Source organism: Protopterus annectens, chromosome 4.part0 (genome assembly GCF_019279795.1).
Source record: "Protopterus annectens isolate FY-2018-M chromosome 4.part0, PAN1.0, whole genome shotgun sequence".
In the NCBI taxonomy this organism is placed as follows: Eukaryota; Metazoa; Chordata; order Ceratodontiformes; family Protopteridae; genus Protopterus; species Protopterus annectens.
Genome location: NC_056733.1, coordinates 192529635 through 192555574, shown reverse-complemented (window position 1 = coordinate 192555574; position 25940 = coordinate 192529635). Strand labels below are relative to the sequence as shown.

The window sequence follows — 25940 nt, the reverse complement described above, 5'->3', positions numbered from 1 at the left end:
TTACTCTGCCAGGTAAAGGGGTACCATTCTTGTCATAAATGAAAGTAATACAATTTCTCAACCAAGTGGCTAAAGTAGCGTTTGAAACTGGACAACCTAGACTGGATTCAGAAAAGGCCAAAAACAGCTGGTCAGATTTTCTATTAAATTTGGTCCTGTCTAGGTAAAAACAAATTTGTCTATGTACATCCAAGTTATGCAGGCAATATTCCCCTCTGTTAGAATGATTAGGGAAGAACACTGGTAAATCAATAGTCTGATTGATAGATAATTCAGAAACGACCTTGGGCAAGAAGGTCTGATTGGTCCTTAATGAAACTCTGTCCTTGTGAATGATGAGATAAGGGGGTTTTTGATAGACAAGGCCTGTAATTCAGAAATAAGTCTGGCAGAAGTAATAACAACTAAGAACAGCATTTTCCATGATAGATACTTTAGATCACAGGTAGATGCAGGCTGAAAGGGAGAAGTTGTCACTCCTTGAAGGATGAAGACCAGGTCCCAAGGTCGAACAGGTTCTCTGAATGGAGGCTTTAGCTGGGTTATGCCCTTCAGAAACGTCTTACAAAGTCTGTGTGACATTAAAGAAGAGCCCTGGAAGCCATTATGAAAATTAGAAATCGTAGCCAAATGAACACGAACTGTGGAGGCTGCTACCCCCAATTTAAAAAGGTCTGAAAGATATTCTAGCACAATAGAAACAGGGGCTGTAAAAGGGTCCATTTGTTTATCTTGTAGCCAGAGAGAAAATCTCTTCCATTTGCTACAGTAGAGTAGTCTGGTTGATGATCTATTTGAGGCAATCAGGATGTCACACACAGGGGAAGATAGATCATGCTGCCTGGCAATCACTGGAAGTGGATAAACCAAGCTGTCAGTTTCAGGCTGGATAGGTTTGGATGAACCATATTCTGCAAGTGAGAGATCAACTTTGGAGCTGGATTGAGAATCCATGGTCGATCTAGCAGATGAGGCCATAGGAAGGGAGACCAAACTTGTGGAGGCCAATATGGAGCAATGAGGATCACTTTGCTCTTCAACCAACGTGCTTTCTTGAGGAACAGGGGAATGAGGGGTATCGGAGGATAGGCATATAGCAGACCCGAGGGCCAATCGTGGACTAGAGCATCTCTCGGTGACTGTGCCCGAGGGGGGATTAAGGCAAAGTAGTTGCTGCGCTTGTGATTAGACGAAGACACAAACAGGTCACAGCAAGGCTAGCCCCAGTGGTCGAAAATCTTCGCCGCCACTAGAGGATTGAGAGATCACTCATGTGGCTGTAGAATGCATCTGCTCAACTTGTCCACTGTCACACTGGAGCTCCCGGGAATGTGCATCGCTATCAGAAAATGGTTGGAGGCTATCGCCCATTGCCATATTCTCATGGCCTCTCAACAAACTGGATATGATCTGGTTCCCCCTTGTTTGTTGATGTACCAGACTACTGCCATGTTGTCTGACTGAATTGCAATAGTCCCTGATGGAAGGATCGATTGGAATGCTTGCAATGCTAGTAGCACCACCCTCAGTTCTAGGACATTGATATGCAGATGGGTCTCAGTCTGCGACCAAGTGCCTTGGACTATCTTTCCCTGAAACAGCCCCCCCACCCCATCAGGGAAGCATCCGTGGTCACTGTGGCATTGGGCTGATGAGGGGTGAAGCGGTGAGACCACTGGTGAGGGTTGTTTGACATCCACCAGAGCAATTCCTGTTTGCAAATCTTGGTTATTCAAATCAGAAAAGATAAGGGGTGCTGGGATGGGTAACACTGAGTAAGAAGCAGCCTCATGTGTAGCCTTGCTAGAGGGACTATGGTGATGGAGGCTGACATCAATCCCAGCAGTTGAAGAACGGATCAAGCTGAGGCTAGATTTTGTGAAAGTATTGCCTGAACCTGTTCTTTGATCCTCTGAATTCTGTGATCTAGTAGAGAGGCTGTACAAGTCATTGTGTCCAGAATCACGTCAATGTACTCTAATGAGTGACTCGGAGTAAGGTTTGACTTCTTCCTGTTTATTGATATTCTGAGCTGCTGTGCAGTGTTTAGGGTATAAGTCAAGGCCAGATCTAGTAGACGTCTTGTTGGGGCAGTAAAGAGCCAGTCGTCTAGGTAGGGAAACACCTGGAATCCTTGAAACTGCAGGTGAGCTGTGACTACTGCCATGCACTTTGTGAACACTCTGGGGGCTGTAGAGAGTCCAAAGGGCAGTACGCAAAACTGGTAATGGCCAGCTCCCACCTGGAAGTGAAGATATCTTCTTCAACACCTTTCCACCTTTATGTGGTAGTATGCATCTTGAAGATTTATGAAGCACATCTAATCGTCTTTTTCCAAAAGTGGAAGTATAGACTGAACTGTGACCATCCGGAATTTTTCTGCCTTTATGAATTTGTTTAGGGTGCCGAGATCTAAATTTGTCTCCAGTCCCTTGTCTTTTTTGGCACCAAAAAGAATCTTGAATAGAAGCGGGATCCTGTCTGGTCTGGGGGGACTGTTTGGATGACTCTTTTTTTAAGCAGCTCTGATATCTCCATAGCTGTGGCTTCCCTTTGACTGGGTGGTATGTCGCGTAGGCTTCTGAGTAAGGGGGGAGTGAATAAGGTATATGGTATCCTCTGTTGATGAGCCTTTGTACCCAAGGCATCTGTGGTTATGGTTTGCCAGGCAGAAGGGTACAAGGAAAAGCGACCCCTGACTGCTTCCAGAGGAAACAATCGGGCTGCTCCTCTGGAGTGCTGTTAGGGCTGTCCAGAGAAAGATTCCCTGGAACCTCAGTTTTGTGGACCTCCCCTGCCCCAAAAGGGGCATCTTCCATTAGAATTTCCCCCTCTTGCCTCTAGGGGAAAACTCGGCCTGAGAGTCACGGAAAGGACCCTGAGACTTTTTGTGCCACATTTTCCAACTCTTCTGATTCCTAGAATTGAAATGCTGAGGAGAAGATAAATGGACACCCACGACAGATAGGGTCTTACCATCCTGTTCACATCTGGCCAATGTATCTTTTACCTTGTAGCCAAACAAAGTAGTGGTCTCAATAGGGGAATTAAGGAAGGAAGCCTTGAAGGGATCTGCAAAGTCACAAAGGTGCATCCAGGCATGGCGTCTCATGACTATGCCTGTACCCGCAGCTCTTGCCACTCCATCAGCAGAGTATGATATAAAACGCATTGGAAACCAATTCTAGGGCTGTTAACTGAGAGGCCACCTTGTCTCGGACCTCATGAGAAACTGCTCCTGCCAGGTTCTCGGAGAGTTCAGACACCAGGTCTCTCTGTAGCCTTGTGAAATGTGCCAGGTAGTTCAAGGACCTAACAGCAAAGGTCAATGAGGCAAAGACTTGCTTACCTAATCTGTCTACCACCCGGGAATCCTTATTGAGTGGGTGAACAGCCTGGCTCTCATCTGCCAGTTCCTTCTCTGTAGCAGCAGCCACCATCATGGTGTCTACTGGGAGACCCATTGACCAATGGGGGAAATCTTCAGGGGGGAGAAAGGATTTTGCCCAGCCTACGAGGTGTGGCCTCCACAGTGGCCGGTGCCTTCCACGCACGCTGCATGATGAGCTTGATGACCTCATCGGCAGGTGGGGTTACCCAGGAGGTAGGGGGCTGGGCATGAAAAGCCTGCAGGAACACAGACTCCTCTGAGTAAGGGTTGGAAGACTTCCATTCACCTCTCTGCTTTAAAATTTCGAGGTTGTCATCAAAGGAAACCTCATCAGAAGGTGAACGTGGGGACCCCTCCCTATCATCGTAATTTGTATTTTCGGTCACTGACTCTTCCGTGGAGTCCATGTGCTTCCTCTTACAAGTAGTCTTGCGGTGGACTTCCTCAGTGGGAGACTCTGGGGAAGGCTGCAAGGACGGGGTCTCCAGGGGTAGAATGGCCAGAGACTCTTGTGCCTGGAGTCCAGGGGTTGTCAGTTGAGACAGCTGAGGCTCAGAGGAAGTAGTAGTCTCTGACAGAGGTGGCTGAGAAGCAACAACCAGTGTCCTCTCCAAGGAGGGGAAGGTCGGCCTACCAGAGGAGGGATGCCTCGAAACCCCCACAGAGGTTGGAGTGTAGGTAGGAGTCTGTGGAGAAGGGTGATCAACTCCAGGGGGGAGAGACACTTTTGAAGGGGCAGGAATTCATCTGGCCAAAAGCAGCTGGTCTATAAGAAGCACCACATCATGTTCAGAAAGGCTTCTGGTAGACCTCATTGAAAGCCTGAAGGCGATTCAGGCCTGTCCAAAAAAGGGCTAGCAGGACCACTGAAAGAAGGTGTCTGAATAGATAATGTATGCACTGAAACTGGCGGTGTTTCTATAGTCTGCACCACTAAAGCCGGCGCAGAAGCAGTATGCACCAAAATCAACGGTGTGGAAGATTCCTGCAACTAGAAAGGTGTTGTCAAAATTGGAGTTGTCTGTATCAAAAACATCGGTGCCAAAAAAGCCTGTGCCAAGGTGGTCTGCACTGAGAAAACTGTTGGTGCTGAAGGCGTCTGCACCAAGAAAACTGTCAGTGCAGAAGATTTCTGCACCAAGAAACTGGATGGTGCCGAAGGAGTCTGAACCAAGACTTCAGTCGGTGCCAATGATGACTGCGCCGATATACCAATCAGTGCCGAGAAAGTCTGCACTGAACTAGTCGATACTGTAGTAGTTTGCACCATGAAGGCTGAAGTCTGTGTCAAAAGCAACGGTGTAGAGGGACCAGCAGACATAATCGGAAACAGAGTCAAGTGAGTCGGTGCCGAAGCAGCCGCTGGCAACAAAGACTCTGACAATTTAGCTTTTTTATGTTTCAGTTCCTTAGGGTCTCCAGAAGGAGACGATGGAAGAGACTTAGACCTTTTATGTTGTTTGAAAGGAGGAGAGGATTCCTGCGACCCAGAAATAGCCTCGCAGAAAGAGGTCTTAAGAGGTCTTAAGGAGACCCTTTAGTACTAGTTTATTTTTACATTCATTAAAAGTCCTGGCAGAAAAACCTTTATAAATCTAACAGAGTGGCTTCACTGTGAGATGAGGTATGCCCAAACAGTAAACACACAAGTCATGCGTGTCAGAGTGAGGCAGTTTGTGTCTGCACTCCGAACAGCTCATAAAGCCTGGACTCTCTTTCTTCTCAGACATTATATCCACAAAATATTCAAAAACTAGGCACACACACACACACACTGTAGCAAGGCCCATGTGAGGGTGAGGAAAGACTACCAACAAAGGTAGTAGAAGATACCAAAAAAGTACGGGTAATAAAGAAAAAGAAGATACGACTTAATAAAGTCAAAAAACTAAGAATTCTGTGAGAAAAAAAACACAACAATTATCAAAATATACACTTAGCTGGATAGGAACGGCTCGACACAGCTGAACAGCAATGTGGCAAACCAGATCTGGGGTAAAATAAAGAAAGACATGATGGGTAAAATCTTAGCTTAGGAGGGTTGTGGCTGGTTTGAGCTTGAAAAAAAGGCTGGCTCGGTTCCGAGGTCGGAACCAAATCCCATGAGTAAGGAATAAATGAAGATTAACAACATCAGATGTAATAGCTACCAGAAAGATGGTCTTCCATGATAAAACTTTTAGGTCACAAGAGGAAGCTGGTTCAGATGGTGTAAGAATTATCTGGGAAAGCATTAAATTTAGATTCCGTGTAGAATAGGGAGATTTCACAGGTAGTCTAATATGAAAAGTTCCTTTGAGAAAGGCTTTGGATAACTTGTGAGACATGATATTCAACCCTTCAAATCCAAGATGAAAATTAGAAATAGCAGCCATTTGAACATGAACTGTTGCTACTGCAGCTCCTTTGTTAAAAATCATAGTACAAGAACTCTAACATGGAGGCCATAGGGGCTTGGTATGGATCAATATTATTTTTAGAGGCCCATACAGAAATTTTTTTTCCATTTGCTAAGATATATCTTCCTAGTAGAAGATTTATGAGAAGATAAAAGGTTCTGTTTTGTCTCATTGGAGAGGTTATGGAGCCTGGCTAGGATGGGAACTGGAGCAGCCAAGCTGTCAGCTTTAAGGACTGCAGAGAGGGATGAAGATCCCCCGATGAGTGCATCAGAAGGTCTGGAACTAGGTCTAGAATCCAAGGATCCTCCAAAAGATGAAGTTGAAGGAAGGGCAACCAAATCTGATGAGGCCAATAAGGGGCTATTAGAGTGATGGTCTTTCCCACGGTTTTTGCTTTTTGTATAACCTTGGATATCAACGGGATTGTTGGAAATACATAGAGGAGACCTGGAGGCCAATTGTGGATGACTTGAAGGGCTCCGCGAAGGAACACAAGTGCATCCAGGAATGTCTCCTAAGGGCAACTCCTGTACCCGCTGCCCTACTCATTCCATTAGTTGCATAAGAGATGAAGCGCATGGATGAGTTGACAATAGAACTGAGGGTAGCGAGCTGGGCAGCAACTTTGTCGGAAGCTCCTGCAGCTACTGTACCCTGAAGAGTATCTCCTAGATCCTTAAGGAGATCTCTTTGTAACCTGGTAAAATGGGATAAATAGTTTAACGAATGAAGAGCAAAGGTAGCTGAACTAAACATGTGCTTCCCATCTCTATCCATAATCCTGGAGTCTCTGTTAGGAGGATGGATAGACGAGGAAGTCTCAGACATTTCTTTTCTGGTGGCAGCTGCCACCACCATGGCATCAACTGGAACACCTTTTGTTAAAAATGTTTTGTCAAGAGGGGCAGAAATGAATTTATTAGGTCTCCTAGGGACAGGCTCCATAGTATCCGGAGACTCCCACGCCCTTCATGAGACCAGCTGCATCAGCTCATCGAAGGGCAGAGTCACCCAAGAGGTGGAGGGCTGAGACCTGAAAGCCTTTAGGAGAACTGACTCATCCTCAATAGGGCTTTTGGACTGCCACTCACCCCTCTGCCTAAGGATATCAAGTATCTCAGCGAATGAGATATCCTCAGAGGGGGACCCTTCTGACTCATCTAAGTCAGTATCTGATGTTAGAGACTCCTGTGGGGAGTCTAGATGTTTCCTCTTACAAAATCTCTTCCTGGGAACCGCATCAGTGGGAGCTTCTGGTGAAGTCTCGGAAGAGCAGGGGCCATCCAATGGGGCTTCTTGTGGCTCTGGGTCTCTATGCTTGGTCAGGATGTGTGAGGCAGAAGCAGACACAGGCACTTTAGGGGAGGAGGAAGGCAGGCCTGTGGTCGAGGATGTCCTAGGAGACATGACTCTCCTCATGGCACTGAAAGCACCTCTGCTCCGATACGAGGGAGCCGACAGATCCGAAGAAACCATTGACACTCCTGGCACCGGGACAGTGGTCTCTGTGCCTGATGTAGGAGCGAAGCTCATCCAAGCCGAGGCCCTGAGAGGCAAAGTCGGAACCAACAAGTTGGTCAGACTATCCTCCCCGGACCCGACCAGACAGTGTCGGCTCCTAGAGTCCTCGATAGACACTGAGGATGTCAGAATGCACAGAGCCGAAGACACTGGAGCAGGCGTTGGCTCCGAGAGTTCCACTAACATCAGGTCTGCCTCCTCCAGCTCCGAAGTACCAGCATGGCTCAAAGGAGGAACAGTTAGAAGTCGGTGCAAGGGTCTTTGGCTCTGAAGCCATTTGGGTCAAAGCCAATAGCATTTTTACTAAGGCCGGTGCCAATAACAGCTTCTGCATCACACGATCCACATCCAGATCCAATAAGCTGATAGAGGATTGAGAGGAGCATACCAAAGGTGGTACCGACTGGAGAAGTGGACTCTTAGGTGGTTCTGACACTGGTTCCAGGACTGGTGACCAGCTATGAAAAGTAAAGACTGTTGGCTCCGATGGCAGTGGAGCCAAAGTCGAAGACTTTTTCAATTTCAAGTCCGACATCTTGGAAGACTTTGAGGACTTGCTGGATCCATCTTGGTCACTCAAAGCTTCCTGAAACAAAGGCTTCAACAACCCTCTGTCGATGAGTCTTCTCTTCCTTTCCTGCAGGACCCTTGAGGAGAAGGAATGACAAATAGAACAACTGTCTTGCAAATGCAGAGCCCCTAGACAGTGAACACAATTAACATGGCTGCCTGTAACAGACATCTTTTGGCCACACTTTGGGCACTTTTTGAAGCCAGACTTAGGGTGCTTATCTTGGTCAGCCACAGTAGTCTCAATAAAATTACTGTCACCACAAAAAAAACCACAACAGCAATTATTCACACAAGCCTAAAATAAAAGCAGGCTAAATCACACAACAGTAATTCACACAAGCCTTAAGTAAAAGCTGGCTAAATCACACACACAGTAATACAAGTATAAATGTGAAATCACACAATAAGAAATTCCAAGCAGACTATGCAAAAAAAATGGAGATAGCTGCTAAGAAACAACAACCTTATCTAAAGCTATCTAAGGATTATGTAAACTACAACTTCAACAGTAATAAACTACTAAGCCTTATCTAAAAATTCTTAAGGCTAGACAGACCACACAGCAAAAGACTATAACTATCTAAGAAAACAGTAGAAATTGTGACAAAAGGTCACTGAATAACACATTGTAATTTGAGGAAAACTATTAAACTAGGCCTATAAGAGGCCAACTAGAAATTTGTTAAAGCACAATAGATGGGAAGGGATATAAAGAGGGAGAACACACCGAAAAGCTATGAACTTTATAAACTATCCTAAATTATACTATCTAACTAACAAAAATTTTTAGCAAGTAAGTAATGAAAAAAACAGTTTTACTGGCTCGAGCAAAAGCAGAACCTCTGATCTGTTGCAGTGGCAAACTAGATCTGAGGTAACTCCAGGTGCATCATGGGATAGGGACTTGGCCTCGAGCTATTTGAAGACCTCTATCTTTGCAATTGGCCATATTGGAGCCGAGGGATCAGCTCCAAACCCATCAATAAAGAATGAACGGCGAGATTGAACAACTTCACATGCACAGTTTTCCTCTCATCTATTTCCTTAGTGACCTTTTCAAAGAAGTCCACCAGATTCAGTAAGCATCACCTTCTTTGGCAAGCAAAACTGGGATGGACTCAGTGTCTACGGATGGTTGGGGGGGGTCAATATGGAACTCAATTTGTCCACTAACAGGCTTCCTATATTGCCAGGCTCAGTGAATATGATACCATTAACCAGCAGTTCAGCACAATGCTGTGTACTGCCCTTGATATTTCTGACATAGCTGAAGAATGCTTTGTGGTTATCGTTCACCCGGAAGGCTATCTTAACCAAAAATTGGCTTTGCTTAACCCAATCAGCCCTTTTAGTTGCCTATTTAGGTTGATAAGAGAATTTTTATCTTTATATAAATTATCCTTATTGATTTTTACTATAATGTTTTTTCTTGTGTTGTATATCCTGTTTATTTAGGGGATGCCACCATGGCAATTTGTTCCTGGGGCTAGTTCTGGAAGTTTCTAAGAGCAATTCAGCATAGGCTGCTGTATTCTCTGGGACTGGAGGGGCATTGAATTTTGACAAACTATCACTTAATAACAGGTAATTTGCCTTGGAATACTTCCTAACTGTTAATAGTTTTAGTGGGATTGCAGAGTTGATTTTGATTTTGATGGAGACAGCTTTAAGACTGGACCTTACCAAGGTAAGAGCATATTTCTAGGTTGGTTAAACAGGATAACATGCTGGAGTTTCTCTATATGCAGGTCACCATAGATAAAATCCAGTACTGTATCTTAGCAAGCTACAGGTCACCCTCTATGGCCCATGAAACTCAGAGTATACGCAAACCTACTGGAGGCAGTCACCATCCAACCTAACACTTTACTTATGGGGAACTTTAATTACTCTTTTATAGGCTGGGAATCTTACATGGCCTCAAATCTGCAGGCACAGAAATTCCTAGACTTTGTAAATACAAACACCCTTAACTAGTTAGTTCATATGCCTGCTAGAGGTTCCAACATACTGGACCTCTTACAAATTTGGAAGAAAAGTGCACCACCTCCAATGTCACATCCTCCCTGGTAAGGTCTGCCCAGTAACAGTTAGGAGCTATTACAATGCAAACTACCTTTTATTAAGTAATAGTTTGTCAAAATTCAATGTTCCTCCATACCCAGACAACACAGCAGTCTATCCAGAATTGTTCATAGAAACTCTGTACAGCTATGTCAATGGCTGCAGAAAGGCTGGTGTACCAATCAGAAGTAAGCCCAAAACTAACTCCAAAATCAAACCACCCTGGTGGCATCCCAGAGTAAACAGGTAAACAAAAGGAAAAGAAATGAAATCATGGCTAAAATCAAGATGTGTAACTCCCCTAAAGATAATAACTCTCTCATCAAGTCGAACCTGCCGAAAAGTATATGCATGTAACATAAAAGATGGAACTAGCCATTTAACAAAAAAGCAGTTACACATAAAAGGTGGTAATAATAACTATATAAGAAAATGATGCTTTCTGTAATGTCTTTCAATCTGAATGGTCTTATAGATGAATATAAAAATGAAAGGGTAGTGAATTATATTAAACAAATGCAGAGTGCAAATAGTTATGCTACAGGAGACACATTTGGAAAGAAATGAATACATGAATTTGATAAAGAAAGGTTTTCAGGATGGTTATTCAACATATCTGGGGCAAAGGAAAAGAGGGGTACTTCTATCAATTGCAAGAGGAGCTCCAATAGTGATAGAAGAGGAAAAAAATAATAATGGAAGATATATAGTACTGACGGGCTACTGGCAAGGGAGGAGGATTACACTGGTATGCATTACATTCCACCTAAAACTGCTATAATGGAGCTTAAGAATATTCTGGGAGAAATAATCATCTTTCAGCAAGGAATATTACTTATAGGTGGAGACTGCAATTTGGTTTGCAACAGTGAAGATGTGTCTGGGAGGCCTAGAAGGGAAAATATAACAAAGGAGGGTAATTTTTTGAAGAATTTTATGAAAATGTTTGGCATGGAAGATGTGAATTCAATACTAGGAGTTTGGAGTGAATTTACATATTATTCTCCAAGTTACAAAAACTGGGCTAGACTAAACAGAATTTATACCTCACAGGAACATGTGCATTTATTAGAAGGTGTTGAAATGCACCCAATAACTACTTCAGATCATGCGCCAATAATAAATAAAACAAAAATGCAAAGTAATGAAATAAAAATGAGACACTGGCACTTTTCCACCTATCGGCTGAAAAGAAAGAAATTTAAGGAATGGGTTTTGGAATTAATTCAGGAGTTACTAGAGAAGATAGAAATTTCTTTTGCAAATGTAGCTAGGGAGTGGGATAAAATTAAAATGGAGTTTAAAACTACAGTGGAAATAAAGGAAAGGGAGATATGGCTAAGAAGTAACAAGAATTATTTAGAGGGACTGACAAATGTTAAAGTATTGCAAAATAGGGTGAAACTCTCGTAACAAGAAAAGGAGCAACTGCAGATAGCTAAACAGAAAATAAAAGATTACCTCGATAATATGCACAAGTTTAAAAAGATTGCTGTTAAGCATCTGTTTTTTTGATAAATCTAGAGCACAAAAACTTTTAGCTCAATGACTCTGGCAGCAGAAAGTGGAAAGGGCTCGTCACCAAGCTTAGGGAGTCTATAACAAGAGATCCTGTAGAAGTATTAGAAATATTTTGAAAATGTTATGAAAGTTTGTATAAAACAGAGAAATACAGAAATCAAGAAAGGTTAGAGGTTGATGAGAGTCAATTACTAACAGGATAGGAGGAGATGAGATAAAAATGGTGATGTATAACCAATCTAAATGAAAGTCCCCATGAATAGATGGTATTCCTGTGAAAGTTTGCAAGCTAGGAAGAAAAAACTGATAAAGATCTGGAAGGTTTTGTTTAACAGTATTTTAAGAGGAGGAGAAGTAGCAGCATCTTGGAAGAAGGCGGTAGTTACCGTAATACCTAAAGAGGGTAAAGATCCATCAGATCCAGCTTCATACTTGGCCATTTCAATACTAAACCATGGTTATAAAGTGTTTATGTCTATAATAGCTAAAATAATGGCAAACGTGATACCAAATTGATAGATATGGATCAGTGTGGCTTTGTGGAGGGGATGCAAACATTTGACAATATTAACAGAACATTGATGATCCAGAGGGAAGCAGAATGTAAGAAAATACCACTGTTATCGGTGGGTCTTGAGACAGAGAAAACATTTGACAGGTTAGACTGGGACTTCATAAGCAGGGCAATGGAAGCATTTATTTTCCCTAATACAATTATAAAGCTGATTAGGAGTATATATGAAGGATTGGAGGCGAAAATTAAAGTAGGTAGGCAGCAGTCTGGCTTTGTCAAAAGAAGGTCATGCCTACTGAACCTGGTGGATTTCTTTAAGGTCACCAAGGCAGTGGATGAAGGTAAAACAGTGCATATTTCCTACTTTGACATGGCTAAGGTACTTGATGCATTACCTGCTTGGGCATTGTTAACAAACTAATGGAATTAGGCATAAACCCCTATATAACATGCTGTACAGTTGGGAGTGCCTTCCGTGTAGAGTCTGCATGTCCTCCCCACGGTCGAGTGGCCGTTCGAAAGACATACATTGAATGGGCGTGCCTTCGTTGAAGGTTGGGTGTCGGGCCTGGAGTTCCACTGTGGCGACCCCTAACCGGGAAAAGCCGAAAGACAAACAACAACAACAGCCAGCTGGCTCACAGATAGGACCCAGAAAGTTAGGATTTGTGAGACAACCTCCTCAAAGTATCCAGTCAGCAGTGGAGTCCCTCAAGTCTCTATTATGGGCTCATTCCTCTTTGGCATCTACTCTCAGAAGTGAAGCCCATTGTCAAAGGCCTCTGGCTGACTAATTTGCAGATAATTGCAAACTGGAAGCATTCACAGAATCCCCCCAAGACAAGCTCATCTTACAAGAGGGTTTAACACAAACAATTGATTGGTGCCAAAGCAACGGCTTAAAACTCAATGCCAAGAAATGCATTATTGTACTTTTTGGGAAGTCAATCATCTAGGAAACTACATCATCAATAAAACATCTCTGAGGGTTGACACTAATCAGGGATCTGGAAACTCATGTAGTCAGTAAGCTGGCCTTCAACCAACATGCATCCAAGGTAGTAAGGAAATTCTTCTATGTTGCTCAACTTATAAGTAAGTGCTTGGCATCTCGGACCAGGGAAGTCATTGTACCACTATACCTGGCACTAATCACACCTGTCATTGAGTATAATGCCCCCTTTGGTATGTACCTGACCAGACACATACAACAACTGTAATGTCCACAAAGGTTCCTTACAAAAAGAAAACAGTGCATAAACACAGTGTCCTATATGGATCGTCTCAAAGCCCTATATCTATACTCAAGTCTCTTACAGACTACTGACTGGTGATCTATGCCTGCCATACAAGGCATCCCTAGATCCCATTCTAATTAACCTTTTGCACATCGACAAAACAAACAGCATCAGAACTACTAGATCTAAAGACCTAATTTTGCTTGCAACATAAATAGGACATGATGGAGAGACAGATATGTATCCACAGAGAATTTCCTTCCACTGGAACAGGCTCCCCATCCATGTGAAACAAAGCCTCTCCCTAACCCTATTTAAGTGTAATTTGGACCATTGCAGGGGAAATTGAAAATTCACCCTGGTGTGGTGCCCACATCTCTGATGGATAGATGTGGTCAGTAAATCATGTTGTAACCAACAGTCACCCCCTATATAAATGTCTAAAACATATAACTTGTGGGACACATTGGGTTGCACAGCTAGACTTATAAAAGCCCTAGTGGTCATTAGCTTGGTATACACCTATGAACCTATGACACATCTCCACACCTTTAGTCCTTGTCTGTACAGCTACTGGTCTGAAAGTGTGGAAGCACTGAAAACTTGCACTGCTGGGGTGCTCTCTGACACTTAAAACCATGTCTCGGTAACTGCATATATGTCTATATTCTCGAGTGTGAGGAGGGCTTGGAGGGATTGAAGTTTTTATTTAGCCTCCTGGCATTGAACAGTAACACCTTGAGGTTCAGTGGAGTTAATTTTGCTATGTCGGTAAGTTTCTCATTTTGGCATTGCCTAAAAAACGCACTATGGGAGTGGATATAGTTTTAGCTAGTATTTAAAAGCCTAGAGGGGAAAGGTGCAGACCATCCTTGGCAAAGCAACATGGTCTGCTAACCATGTCCTCCTAAGCTGACAAATATTGGAGCCCCTTAGAATGACACCAGAAACACAGTTATTGAAATCAATCATTTTTTGCTCATATTGTGGAATCGTCCTCGGTGATGGTAATGTGCTGAATACTAGGCTCACACCAGCCTGAGCCACATAGTCTAAAAGCTTCACGTAGCCCAGGAGGCACATCTAGGGTAATCTCAGAATTATGATCAAATCATACTGGTACTTGTGGTGTAATGACTTGAGTGCATGTGTGATTTGGCAAATCCTGGCTCTAGATAAGCAGCTGACAGTTACCTTCTCCTTGTTCAGCCTGGTTAGAGGGGCATCAGTATATCTTACAATGAAGTCCCCTGTGATGAGAATCCTGGGAAGTGTGTTTGCCATAGGAGCTTAGTGTTTAGGGCTTCACTGAGACAGACAGTATGTGTGGCGTTAGGTGTTGTTTTTTCTGAGTGCATTTTGGCTTACTGAGGCATAATTTTGATGACGGGCAGTCTAGGTGATCTTTGTTGTTTAGGAAGATTGATTTTCAGTGTCTTAGCATACATTAGTCTGTGTGTGTGTGTGTGTGTGTGTGTGCTATGTAGGATGGGTGTTGTGGACGTTGTTTCAACAACCTGTTGTGGGCTTGTATGCAAATGTTTAGCCTCCAGTGTCACTGTGTAAGTACACCTCTTGCATAATATGCCTGCTTCTTTAAAAATTAAGAGGTTGTCAGTAAATATGAGACAACTGCTACTTGTCTGAAGATGCCAATATCCACCAAGCTGTCTACAGAGAAGTTAGGAAATTGCATGTCCATACTGTCCAGTCCTTTAATTGGTGAGCTAGAGGGGGGTGGTGTCAGAAGGCCATTAAGGGTGCTTTGCTAGTGCAGACTAATAAGGGTGCTTCAATGGGGCAGATTATGCTTAACAGTACTAAATTCTACTAACATAAATGTTTACACAATACAGAATTCTACTAAATCTGTAGGTATTGTTCCTAGGTGCCCAACTATCTGCTCTAATCTTGTCAGAACTGAAGGTGTTTGCCCTATATTGCTGCTTTTCAGGGGACAGTTTTATGTACTGTTGAATTGAATTAACAATACTTGTATAAAAATATATGTTATTCATAATGTTTGTAATTATGAACATGTTAACATGGTTTGTTTTCTTTTATATAACTGTGTGTTTGTTTGGCATGCTTGCTGTACTCTGCCTGAATATTGCTGATCTCTGGCTGCATTTTATTCTGAATTGAAGCTTTTCATTTAAAGTTTGATCACTTCTGTTTTGTATCTTATTCTTGTATTACATTTGTTTTGTTTTAAGTTTTCTGTTCTGCTGGAGTTTTAAGAGGTCTTGGCTAAGGTCAGTTAAAAATAGTTAGCAAAGAATTATTTTGCAAACAGTGAATAACATCAGTTAATTAGTGGGAGGAGCTGAGAAACAGCATTGCTCTTTTAGTTAGAAATGTCTCTATTTATTTGAAGTGTTCGGCCTGCTTGCTGTACTCTGCCTGAATATTGCTGATCTCTGGCTGCATTTTATTTTTCCCTCCGACCCACCCAGTTGTTGTGTTCTTACATTTGATGGCTTTTGAGTTGTCCACCCCTACTTTAAATCTGATTGTGGACACACCTCCCAGTCCCATCTCATCAGCTCATTCTACGGAGTAGAGAGAGATCATTTGGGAAGGCCCACCCCCTTAGCTTCTCAACCTTGAGTTATCTTCCGTTTCCTCCCTTCCAATTTAACCTAAAAAGTGCACTTTATTCAGCTGCTTTTACTGTATCTGTGTTTCTTTCTACATTATTAGTTTAACTTTCCTTTTGCTGCTTGTTCTTTCAATTGCATTTATTCTACTGCATTTATTACTGCTTATTAGTAGCCTGATTACATTGTAACTGTTATTCCAAGCCTTCTGGTTTAAACACTTGGGCTTCAGGCCAGTTGTTTTACATTAGGAATGTTTTAGTCTACACCCTTGTGGCAGAAGAAGTGGCTTACATCCTTTTAAGTTGGGAATTGCTGGTTGAAGGCTTAGTGTATTTATTATAAAAGTGTCTTAGTTCTGGTTTAAGCAGTATGGCTTCAGGCCAGTTACTTTATATTAAGAAGGCTTGTGTTCTACACTTTTGTGGGAGGAGAGGGTAGCTTCTGCCTTTCCGAGCTGGTAATTGCTGGTTCAAGGCTCATTGTATCTGCTAATTTGAACTGTGTTTTTTTTTCTGAAATTGGTGCACTTTGTTTGCTTTAAAATAGACTAGATTCAGACCTGCTGAATTTAGCTCTGTTTGTATAAATTCAGCACTAAACCAGGCCATCTTTAGTTGGAGAAGGTTCCCCTGCACCCCAGTAGCAGGAGTGTGCACTTAGAACTTGTCTGACTGAAGGCTGCTGGAACATTGCTCAGTTTTGAGATTTTTATTGGTTAATTTGTTTGCATCAGTTTGCTCTCATTTGCTACATAAGCAAATCCAAGCCATCTACTGATCTCTGCAAAATTTAAGTAGATTTTTTCACTGCATATTGCACTTTTGAAATGCATTTTTTACCATATAATTGCTTATTTGCCCTGTCTTTTTTCTTGAAATTGTTGCACTTTGTTTGCTGTAGCACTGACTAGATTCAGGCCTGCTGAATCTAGTTCTGTTTGTGTAACCCAAGCACTAAACCAGACCATCTTTTACTGGTGAGGGTTCCCCTGCACCCTAGTGGTAGGAGTGTGCAATTAGAACTCATCTGATTGAAGGTTGCTGGAACAGGGCTTAGTTTTGAGCTTTTTTATTGGTTAATTTGTTTAGATCAGTTTGTGCTCGTTTGCTATATAGTACCACATTTGTGCATCATGCACTTCCACTCACCAGCGGGCACCATTGGTGGTTATAGACACAAACACTTTTACCTGCAAATTTTGCTTTAGTACTCTGCTGGTGCTCCATCGGTGAGTTCTCATGAGTGTCCCTCACTGACAGATGATGCATTCAGTGAAGCTCCTGAGGTACTAACACAGATCCTACCCACTAGCATTTCATATTTTTTGTCCACTTCTCCTGTTCTCTACTTTACCCATTCCTTCCGGTCCTCTCCCTCTTTTCTAATGACATCAACTTACCTAGGATTATGGATAGACAATTTCTCACAGTTTCTCCAGCAAGCCAGCCTGGTCGACATGGGCATCCTGAGGCAATGTAGCAATTGTCTCATGTATACTCACAACCCACTTTTTCTAGTCCACACAAATTCATTATGTGAGAGATGCATCTATATCAAGAACCTAGAATCCAGGCTCTCTTGCTCACCAGTCAGTCCATCTGATACTAAGCAGGTTGTTGTCATGCACGCCTCATCTCCTGCACCTACCAAACCAACAACATATAAACCTACATATGCAGAGGTCCTTACAAGAAGCCTACCTAAACATCAGCGACCTCCCAAAAACAAACAGAAGCACACTTCACATAATACATCCTCTGCAGAGCATAGTACACAAAATATATCACACACCAATGTCTCACCAGTAAAGCCCCTAAGGCATAACACAAAAACAAACCCCTTAGTCATAGGCAACTCAGTTGTGAGACACACAGATGTCCAACCATGTTGGGTAGGGAAAAAGTCACGGTCAGCTGTCAGGTGCCAGGATCTGCCACATCACACACACACTCAAGTCTCTCAGCAACATCTGTTATGATTTTGTCATAGGCCATGTTGATGTGAACAACTTAAGACGTACCTCACTGGACTATATGAAGACAGACATGACTGAACTCTTAGATTATGTGTCTCAGGCAAGTATGCCCCTAGCCTTAAGCAGCATTTTACCTTTGCCTAGGATGATACCTCAATACAAACAAAAAATGATTGACTTCAACAACTGGCTTAGTTTCTGGTGACATTCAGAGGGGAACCAGTATCTATCAGCCTGGGTTGACATGGTTGACAGACCTTGACGCTTTGCCAGAGATGGTCTTCATCTGTCACCCCTGGGACTGCAGTTACTGGCTAAGGCTCTTGCCACCACATAGTGCCTTTTTTAGGCAATGTCACAAGAACAAAATTCCTGACGTAAAAATACCCTCTAAAATCACCTTCAAGGTTATGCTGCTAAATGCTATGAGTCTAAACCAGAAACTGCACTCAATGGAAGCAGTCCTCAACCTAGAAGAAACTGACATTTGTGCAGTCACTGTGACCTGGTTTAAGGCTGTGGAAATCACCTCAGCTATAGCAGGCTAGATTTCCTTTCACACATTCAGACCACAAACTGAAGGCATGAGAACTAAAGGCGGTGGTGTATCAATATTCATTAATGATAAATACACCTCTAGATTGGTTAAACAGCACAATTCATTTACTATAGAATTTTCCAATAACTGTGACGACAACTGATGGAACCACTGTCAAGTTGTTCTAACAAATCAACTACAGAGTTCTAACAGTGTGCTGCGTCTTGTCACAGTTTGATTTTCCAAGTAAACTACTAATGCAAAACTGTCCTTGGTTTCAAGAGTTAAGGGTAACACTAAATAAAAATGGGATTGCTGAGTATGATCCTTGAACTCCTTTCGTCTTATGAGATGTGTAGATCTCCTATCACACAGCTGCTCTTCCAAGCTTGAGTCTCTACCCTGAGGTGTGTTAACCTTTATCTTATTAAGAATGAGAGCCTCATACTGATATGCAGTCATCACTCAGGCTGAGAGCATTACCTAAGGTGAAGAGCCAGTATTTATTCTGAAAAGTGTGTGCCTGGGGGTCCGTATGAAATAGAACTGTACTGGTTTCAAATGTGAGTCAGTGATATCTCATTTTGAACGTCTGCTACTATTAGACAAAAGCCAACACACACACACACACATATTCTCCAGAACATGGCAATTGCCCAAGTAATAATATATAGTTCCATCCTGGGAATGGTAATTGTAATACATAAATTAGGGCAGTGTGTGGTGCATGGAACTTCCCCAAGTTGTGCCTACTTGTTTCATGAGGACTAGTTTTGGATCACTGATCAGTAAGGCACAGCATGGAGCAACAAAAAGAATGAGTAGTAGCAGTCACTGTCTGGTACACACTACTGTTACCCACTGAGGTTTTCACACTGGTGAGGTCCTTGCATGAATTCAGTGGTCTAGAACTGCAGCTTATCTACTTCCTTATCTACACTAGAACTGCAGCTTATCTACTTCCCCCACTAGCAAAAGAAAGGCATGCCATATTGTCCAGACAAAAGAAAATTAAGCTATATTACTTACTTTATTTTCTTCTTGTGAATGAGCTCTATATTGTGTTCTTCCTGTAATGAAAAAGCAAGTGTTCTTTACACAGAAACATAATTTTTAAAACGATAAGTTATATTTAGTATTATCTATACAGCACATTATGATAACTGCATCACAAAAAAAAAATAAAAAAGAAAGGGACAGATGTGGTGTAAAACAACAAAGTTAGTAAATATGCCATAAACAGGATAGTGGAAGTAAACACAAACAGCATGACTATTAATTTATTTACTGTTATTTGATGACTGGGTGGATCATGACTTGGGCTCCGAAGAGCAATAGATGTAATACAGTTAAGTATTTACAGCAGTGTAATACATTTATAAGAGTACTTAATTTGAATAGTGCAGTTAAACTTTCCTAGTTAATTAACATCAACATAAGCAACAGAATACTGGAAGACATTTTAAAGAGTACAAAAATTATCTACAGTCCGTGAAACGTGAACATTCAAATTCTTTCAGAAGATGTTCTTTCAGTTAACTCTTAAAGCAAATTTCAGAATTGCAACTCCAGCAACATATGCATATATTGGAGTACAACTGTATGTTCGTCATATATTTTACATATAGCTTGAAATGCTGACATTTTTGCATGGTTAATACTGTCAAACTGTCAACAGTTATGTGCTGACTCAGTCTGTGAAAATGTATTTTCCTGCCTTGAATATCTTTCACCTTCTTTGCACAATAATTCAAGCCACAGATTATAGGTGCGTGCGTGCGTGTGTGTGTGTGGGGGGGGGACAGGCCCAAAATCTGGAACAATTTTTAAATATTAACTAATTCTCGTAAAGGTTAACAGAACAACAGGTTTTATGTTAATATGAATTTTCTGAACAGTAATAAGTTTGAAAGTCTAATGCCTAGCACTACTTCAGTAATTTACCAGAAAATCAAACATTTTATGAGTGACAGGGCAAAAATATGAGGTAAAGTCAGGATATTCTGTGTAATCATGGACAGCAGGGAGGTATGATGCCTTGAATTATTTGTGAATTGCACCCCATCTTTAAAGAGTGCCTTTTATTTCTTCTCAAAGATACAGACATCGGATTGTGTTAATTCTTTTAAGATTCCTAAAGGGAGTACATATTATCTGCATATGTATATACATACAGAGTTAGTGAAATAGTCAATATGTCTCTAGTTGCTTAAATTTAGCAACTAGCCATTACAGCAGGTAATCAGTTCTTTCCCATAGGCAATCCTCCTCCATTTCTTTGAAAGTAATTTGGAATTATACTCACTCTCAGCGTATGCTCCGTGGTACTACTCTTTCTGTGGAAAAAAAATATTTGTTTGTTTCTCCTTTAAATAAATAACTCAAGTTTGCTAATTATACCCCTTCTTTGTCCAACAATTTTTTCCAATGATTAAACATAAAAAACTTCCATTATTTGCATATACTAATTTTTGTCTTCTACCATCCCACCACCTCTATTTTCCATATCATACATTTTCTTATATACCCCTATCTCCCCCTCATCCTCTAACATTTTTCTTTTTTGCTCTCAAAAGAGCATCCTTTCCTTATACTAACACACCCATTCTATTAGTACCCGTACAAAAGAATTCTCATATATCTTTCTTATTAACCATACCACCCTTCCCCATTCTGTATGCCTTCAATGTCTGACATGAAAGCTTATGTTGCACTTTTAGTGACATTTTCATTATTTTCATGCAGTGTACATATGTGTTTCTTATTAACTGCCATTCACTCCAATATTACATAAATTGCTCAATTCCTGCTTTCCCTTAAAGATTGCTCCTCATCTAGAACATTGCTCATCATGTACTGTTTCCACAAATTCTGTTTCTATGTAATTTTCTCCTTTCCTTTTCTAAAGCTCCCACCTCCAGTTTGTGTACCTCCTTTACAGTATTCAGTACAAGTACAATTGGTTTCGATTTTGATTTCTATTTTCTAGTAATTTCTTTTCTGGAAGTCAAAAGCATTAAACTCAATGATGCCTTGCCATAGCTGGACAACTCAGATCCTGTATTCCAACTCAAAAAACTGTTTCCTAAGTTACAACCATTTGGTCTCCTACATTTCTAATAAAGAACTCTGTAGGGAATTTTTAAAATGTACTAACTCTCTATGTTACAACATATTCCTAATTAACTATCTCTTTTCCATCATACCTCCAGCATTTGCCATCTACCTAAGGAAAAAGTCTATGAAGTCTGATTGGGGTATAACAATACATATTCAAACACTTCCAAGCAAAATACAATAAACCTTCTGGATTTTGTTGCATACTTGGGAGCTATACAGATGTCCTTTCATTATTTCTCCACAAACTGTCTTTCTGTGTTATTCTAATCTTTCCTAGCATCCTCTGATTAATTCTTATACTTATCTTGCAGTATTTTCTGTGCCTTACTAATTATCCTTTTTTTCACAAAATCTTCCATTCTAGTAACTCTACCAGAGCTGGTCTTTCACTTAGCACTCCCCTGTCTCTTTCTCTCTGCTAATACCCTGATATCAATCCCAAGTAGGGAAGGCATTCTCTAACATGAAGCCCAAACATTTGCTTTGCCACATTCCACTCAATTACCTTTCCCTCTTTAGTTATTTGCTCCCAATACATTGGTTGCGTTGCCATTTTTTCCCAGTAAATTCAACTCTCACTTGTCTATTTGTCAGAGGCGGCTTGTGCTATACGACTGCAGCCCTCCCACCTAGAAAACAAAAAAGTAAAAGTAAAGAAATACAAAAACAAAGTAAAGAAAACATGTTACAATCACCGTAATTCCCGGAAGTACTCCGCTATGCGTGCACATAAGGGAACACTCTCAGACTGCTTTCTCAGCATTCTAGATAGGGGGAAAGGCATCTCTGCCCCGCAGATGCCCAGCAGTCTGTGCGGTGGTGATGTCACAGAATGGAGGCACTCCAGACTGCAGCATCAGCAGGTTGGACCAATCAAAGTGCATTTAACTAGCACAGCAGCTGAGGTGCGCTGGACCAATTGCATTTAACTAGCGCTGCAGCTAACGTACACAGGAAATCATTAGCATGATTTGTTGTCTACAGTACAGGGCTCAATGGATATCGTAGCGGACAGGATTTCTTGGCTCAATGGATGTGTTATGCTTGGGCTCATTGGCAGATGAATGTGAGCTTCTAGTGTGTGTGTGTGTGTGTGTAATGCCCCAATTGCTATATACTGGTGGCTAGAGCGAACTCACGGTGGTGTGGTAGGGAATACCTCAGGCTTGAACCCTGTACCTTGTATGCAGGTGGCAAAGGCCTGAATTCCCTACTCACCACCATTTGTAAAAATAAATTGCAGATTTTTGCCTCATATTTGTTCTGTTCTGTTCCTCATAAAATCTGTGGTTTCTATAGTCAGTGGTGCAGGGGTAGCATTGTTGCCTGATAGTTACAGCTTCTCTGGTTTGATTCTTGGCTGGGGTGCTTTCTGTGTGGAGTCTGCATGTCCTCCCATCTTAGTACAGATTTTTGCCTCATATTTGTTCTGTTCTGTTCCTCTTAAAATCTGTGGTTTCTGTATTTTTGTTTCCTTACACAGTCAGTGGTGCAGTGGTAGCACTGTTGCCTGACAGCTACAGCTTCTTTGGTTTGATTCTTGGCTGGGATTCCTTCTGTGTGGAGTCGGCATGTCCTCTTATCTTACAAAGACATGTGTCTGGACTGTTTCTCCCTGGGCCTGTGCTGAAAATTGGCTTTTGTTCCAAGTCGGAATTTCCTGGTTAACAAATGTTAAATAAAAATGACAGGCATTTGAATTTCAGACTTCATTTTCTTCAGAAACTGCATGGTAACACAAAACCTTTTATTCTAGCAATTTTTTAAGTTTATAAGATGGATATATGAAATTTGTCCCTATTTTTTGGACTGTATTCCCCCATTATTGGCTTCGTCCAGATTTTTTGTGCTAAGGTTGACAGCTATGGTGAGAACTGAATTCACTAAATAGTAGCCACTTAAGTTTCAGTCTTCCTCTTTTTCACAAAACAGCTGATTTGGCATAGTGGTATGTTGCTCTGACTTTTTTGCACAGGGTCCTGGGTTCCAGACTTGGCAGTGATATGTCTGGTGGTAACACAGCATTTTATTCTAGCAACTTTCCAACATTATACAAGCAATGTTTAAAATGTGTCCCTGGTTTTTGGACTTTTGTCTCCCCCCCTCCCCAATAAATGTTGGCTTTTTCCAGATTTATTGTGCTGCAAAGCTCAGAGATACAGCTGAGTGCCGAGTAGATTTTACAAGGAGCTGAAAGCTGCAGGGGAACAAAAGATTAGTGCTGCTCATGCTGAGTCTACTTATACTGTTAATAGCACAATAGGCAGTGTACTTGCTTTTGATACAGAAGGCTGTGGGGTCTACTCCCATAGTAGGTAGATGCATTGCTGATACTGCACTGTCTTGTAAAGGAGGGTGGATGCTGCAGTCCTTTTTGGCGAAGATACCTAGTAACTATCAACCTGTTATCAGTTTGCCATCCATTCCCTATTTCAATATTACTAGCTTATCATTTTTTTAATGCAACATAAGCAATTTATTCCTCAAGGGCAATGGGCACTTTATTTGTAGATGAAACCATGAAATATAAAGTTGTTTGCTAGCAGCAACCTCTTCATTAGTTACATATTTCTTTAATGTGGAATTATTTAGATGACTTTTACTACTTCAGAGATTGTGCATATTTACTGATATTGGTGGACTGTAGAAGTCTGAGTAGACTTTTATGATGGAAATGTTCTGAATTGGGCAGTTTTGTCATTATTGGTGCATGCATTTTGTTTCATTGCTTACTAGAAAAATGTTGAAAACAATACATTTAAAACACCCTCTAACAACTGTACTGTATTGCACAAGGAATATAATTTAATACAATCAGGAAGGTGTATCAAAGAGCACGTGCATGTTTCAAGTGCAAGCGGCCTATGATTTGAAAACAGCCCAAATTTAATCTTTATCTGCCACTGGCAAAATGTATTTTCTTCGAATGTGGGTTTCAATGCTGTTTCAATGAATGCGAGTTTCAAGGGCAGAGAAGTTTTAATGCCAAATCTATTTTCATTGTGAGACTGCATTGCTTTGTTTAGCAGATATTTATTAGTTTTTGTACTGTAAAATGCAAAATAAAACTTTCAAATGAAATCCAAATCATTGCAGAAGTAAAGTAGTATGCACATTAGTGTTTATGGTAAATGGGGCGAAATAACCAAGGAATGGGACACTGGAATGGCTGTAGGGAAGAGGCTCCATTTGACCATGATTTTGTGAGGGGGGGAAGGGCAGCAAACTCAAGACAGCCCCGGCTAAACTATACCTCTTAACTGTCCAGATTTTTGCAGAATGAATAGATTTTTGATTCTTATTTTTGGTTTGTTCCCCATAAAATTTGTGGTTTTCTGGCAAATCATTTAGGAATGAAGTCACTAAATAATGACAGACATTAAGTTTCAGAACTCGTAACCTTCAGAAAAATGCATGCTAAAGCAAGACCTGTTATTCTATCAACTGTCAAGTTTATACAAGAGCAATTTTAGTACTGTTTGTATGTTCCCCCAATATATTTGGCCTTGTCCAGATTTCCTGCATTAAGAGGTTGAGAGGTACGTGCAAATAAATTGCTTTATAGAATTAGGAATATCCAAACCTCTCAACTGTCCCCAATTTGGGCTCAAAATGTTGCTCTCCCCCTAATAATCCCTCCGCAAAATAGCAATTTTTGGAAGAAAACATGGAGGATTTACAATTATATATAACTGTAATCATCAGAGTTATACATTACATTTATTTCAGAAATGCATGTAGATTCTCTAATTATGTCAGCTGCTCACTACTAATATTAAAAAGGTGTCCCTTCTTTGACAGGTTCCCAGCTGTATTGTGTGGCAATTTTATATTTTTGCATCACATTTTTGGTCCGTTTTTCATAAAATTGTGGCTTTCTGTCAAATTAGTGGCAAATCATTAAAGACTGAAGTTAGAAAATAATGGCAGACATTTGAGTTTCAGATTTCATACCCTTCAGAAAATTCATACTAATGCAAGACCTACTACTATTCTATTGCCTTTCTAAGTTTATAAGAGCGATATTTAAAAATTGTCCTTATTTTTGGGCCTGTGTCCCACTTCTATGTATGGCTTTGTCCAGATTTCTTACTCTGAGGTTGAGAGGTATGAGTGTCAGAGCCATCACCGTCAGCCAGAGACATTTCAAATTGTGACATACTTGTTGCACCCCACTCCTCCATGTAGTAACTCTTGATTTGTCCAGGCAAGGCAAGGAGCAGTTATGCAGTGTAAGTGTGCAGAGTATTCTCCCATCCAAGGGGGACACAAGTACAGCAGTGGCTTTTCATCTGTCCTTGATTTTGCAGAATGTTCTGGTTTTCTGTCATATTTTTATACTGTTGATTTATACTTATTATTATTCAGAAAATGCATGCTGTCGCAGTGCCCTGTTGCTCTGTGTTTAGGTAGCAATGCTTTAATGACCATCAGGTAAACTTGGAGATTGTAAGATGCAAGTAAGTTTTAATAAGCATAC

General features: G+C 41.3%; 1 protein-coding gene across 2 annotated transcripts in view; it reads right to left on the bottom strand.

The window, feature by feature from the left end:
• The window catches only part of LOC122799251, a 191980-nt gene that overhangs the window by 128599 nt on the left and 37441 nt on the right, over positions 1-25940 (bottom strand). For both annotated transcript variants that reach the window (XM_044068192.1, XM_044068193.1), the window contains exon 2: positions 19370-19410. In XM_044068192.1, the coding sequence (XP_043924127.1) occupies positions 19370-19410 (41 nt within the window). The remainder of the gene's footprint in view (positions 1-19369; positions 19411-25940) is intronic.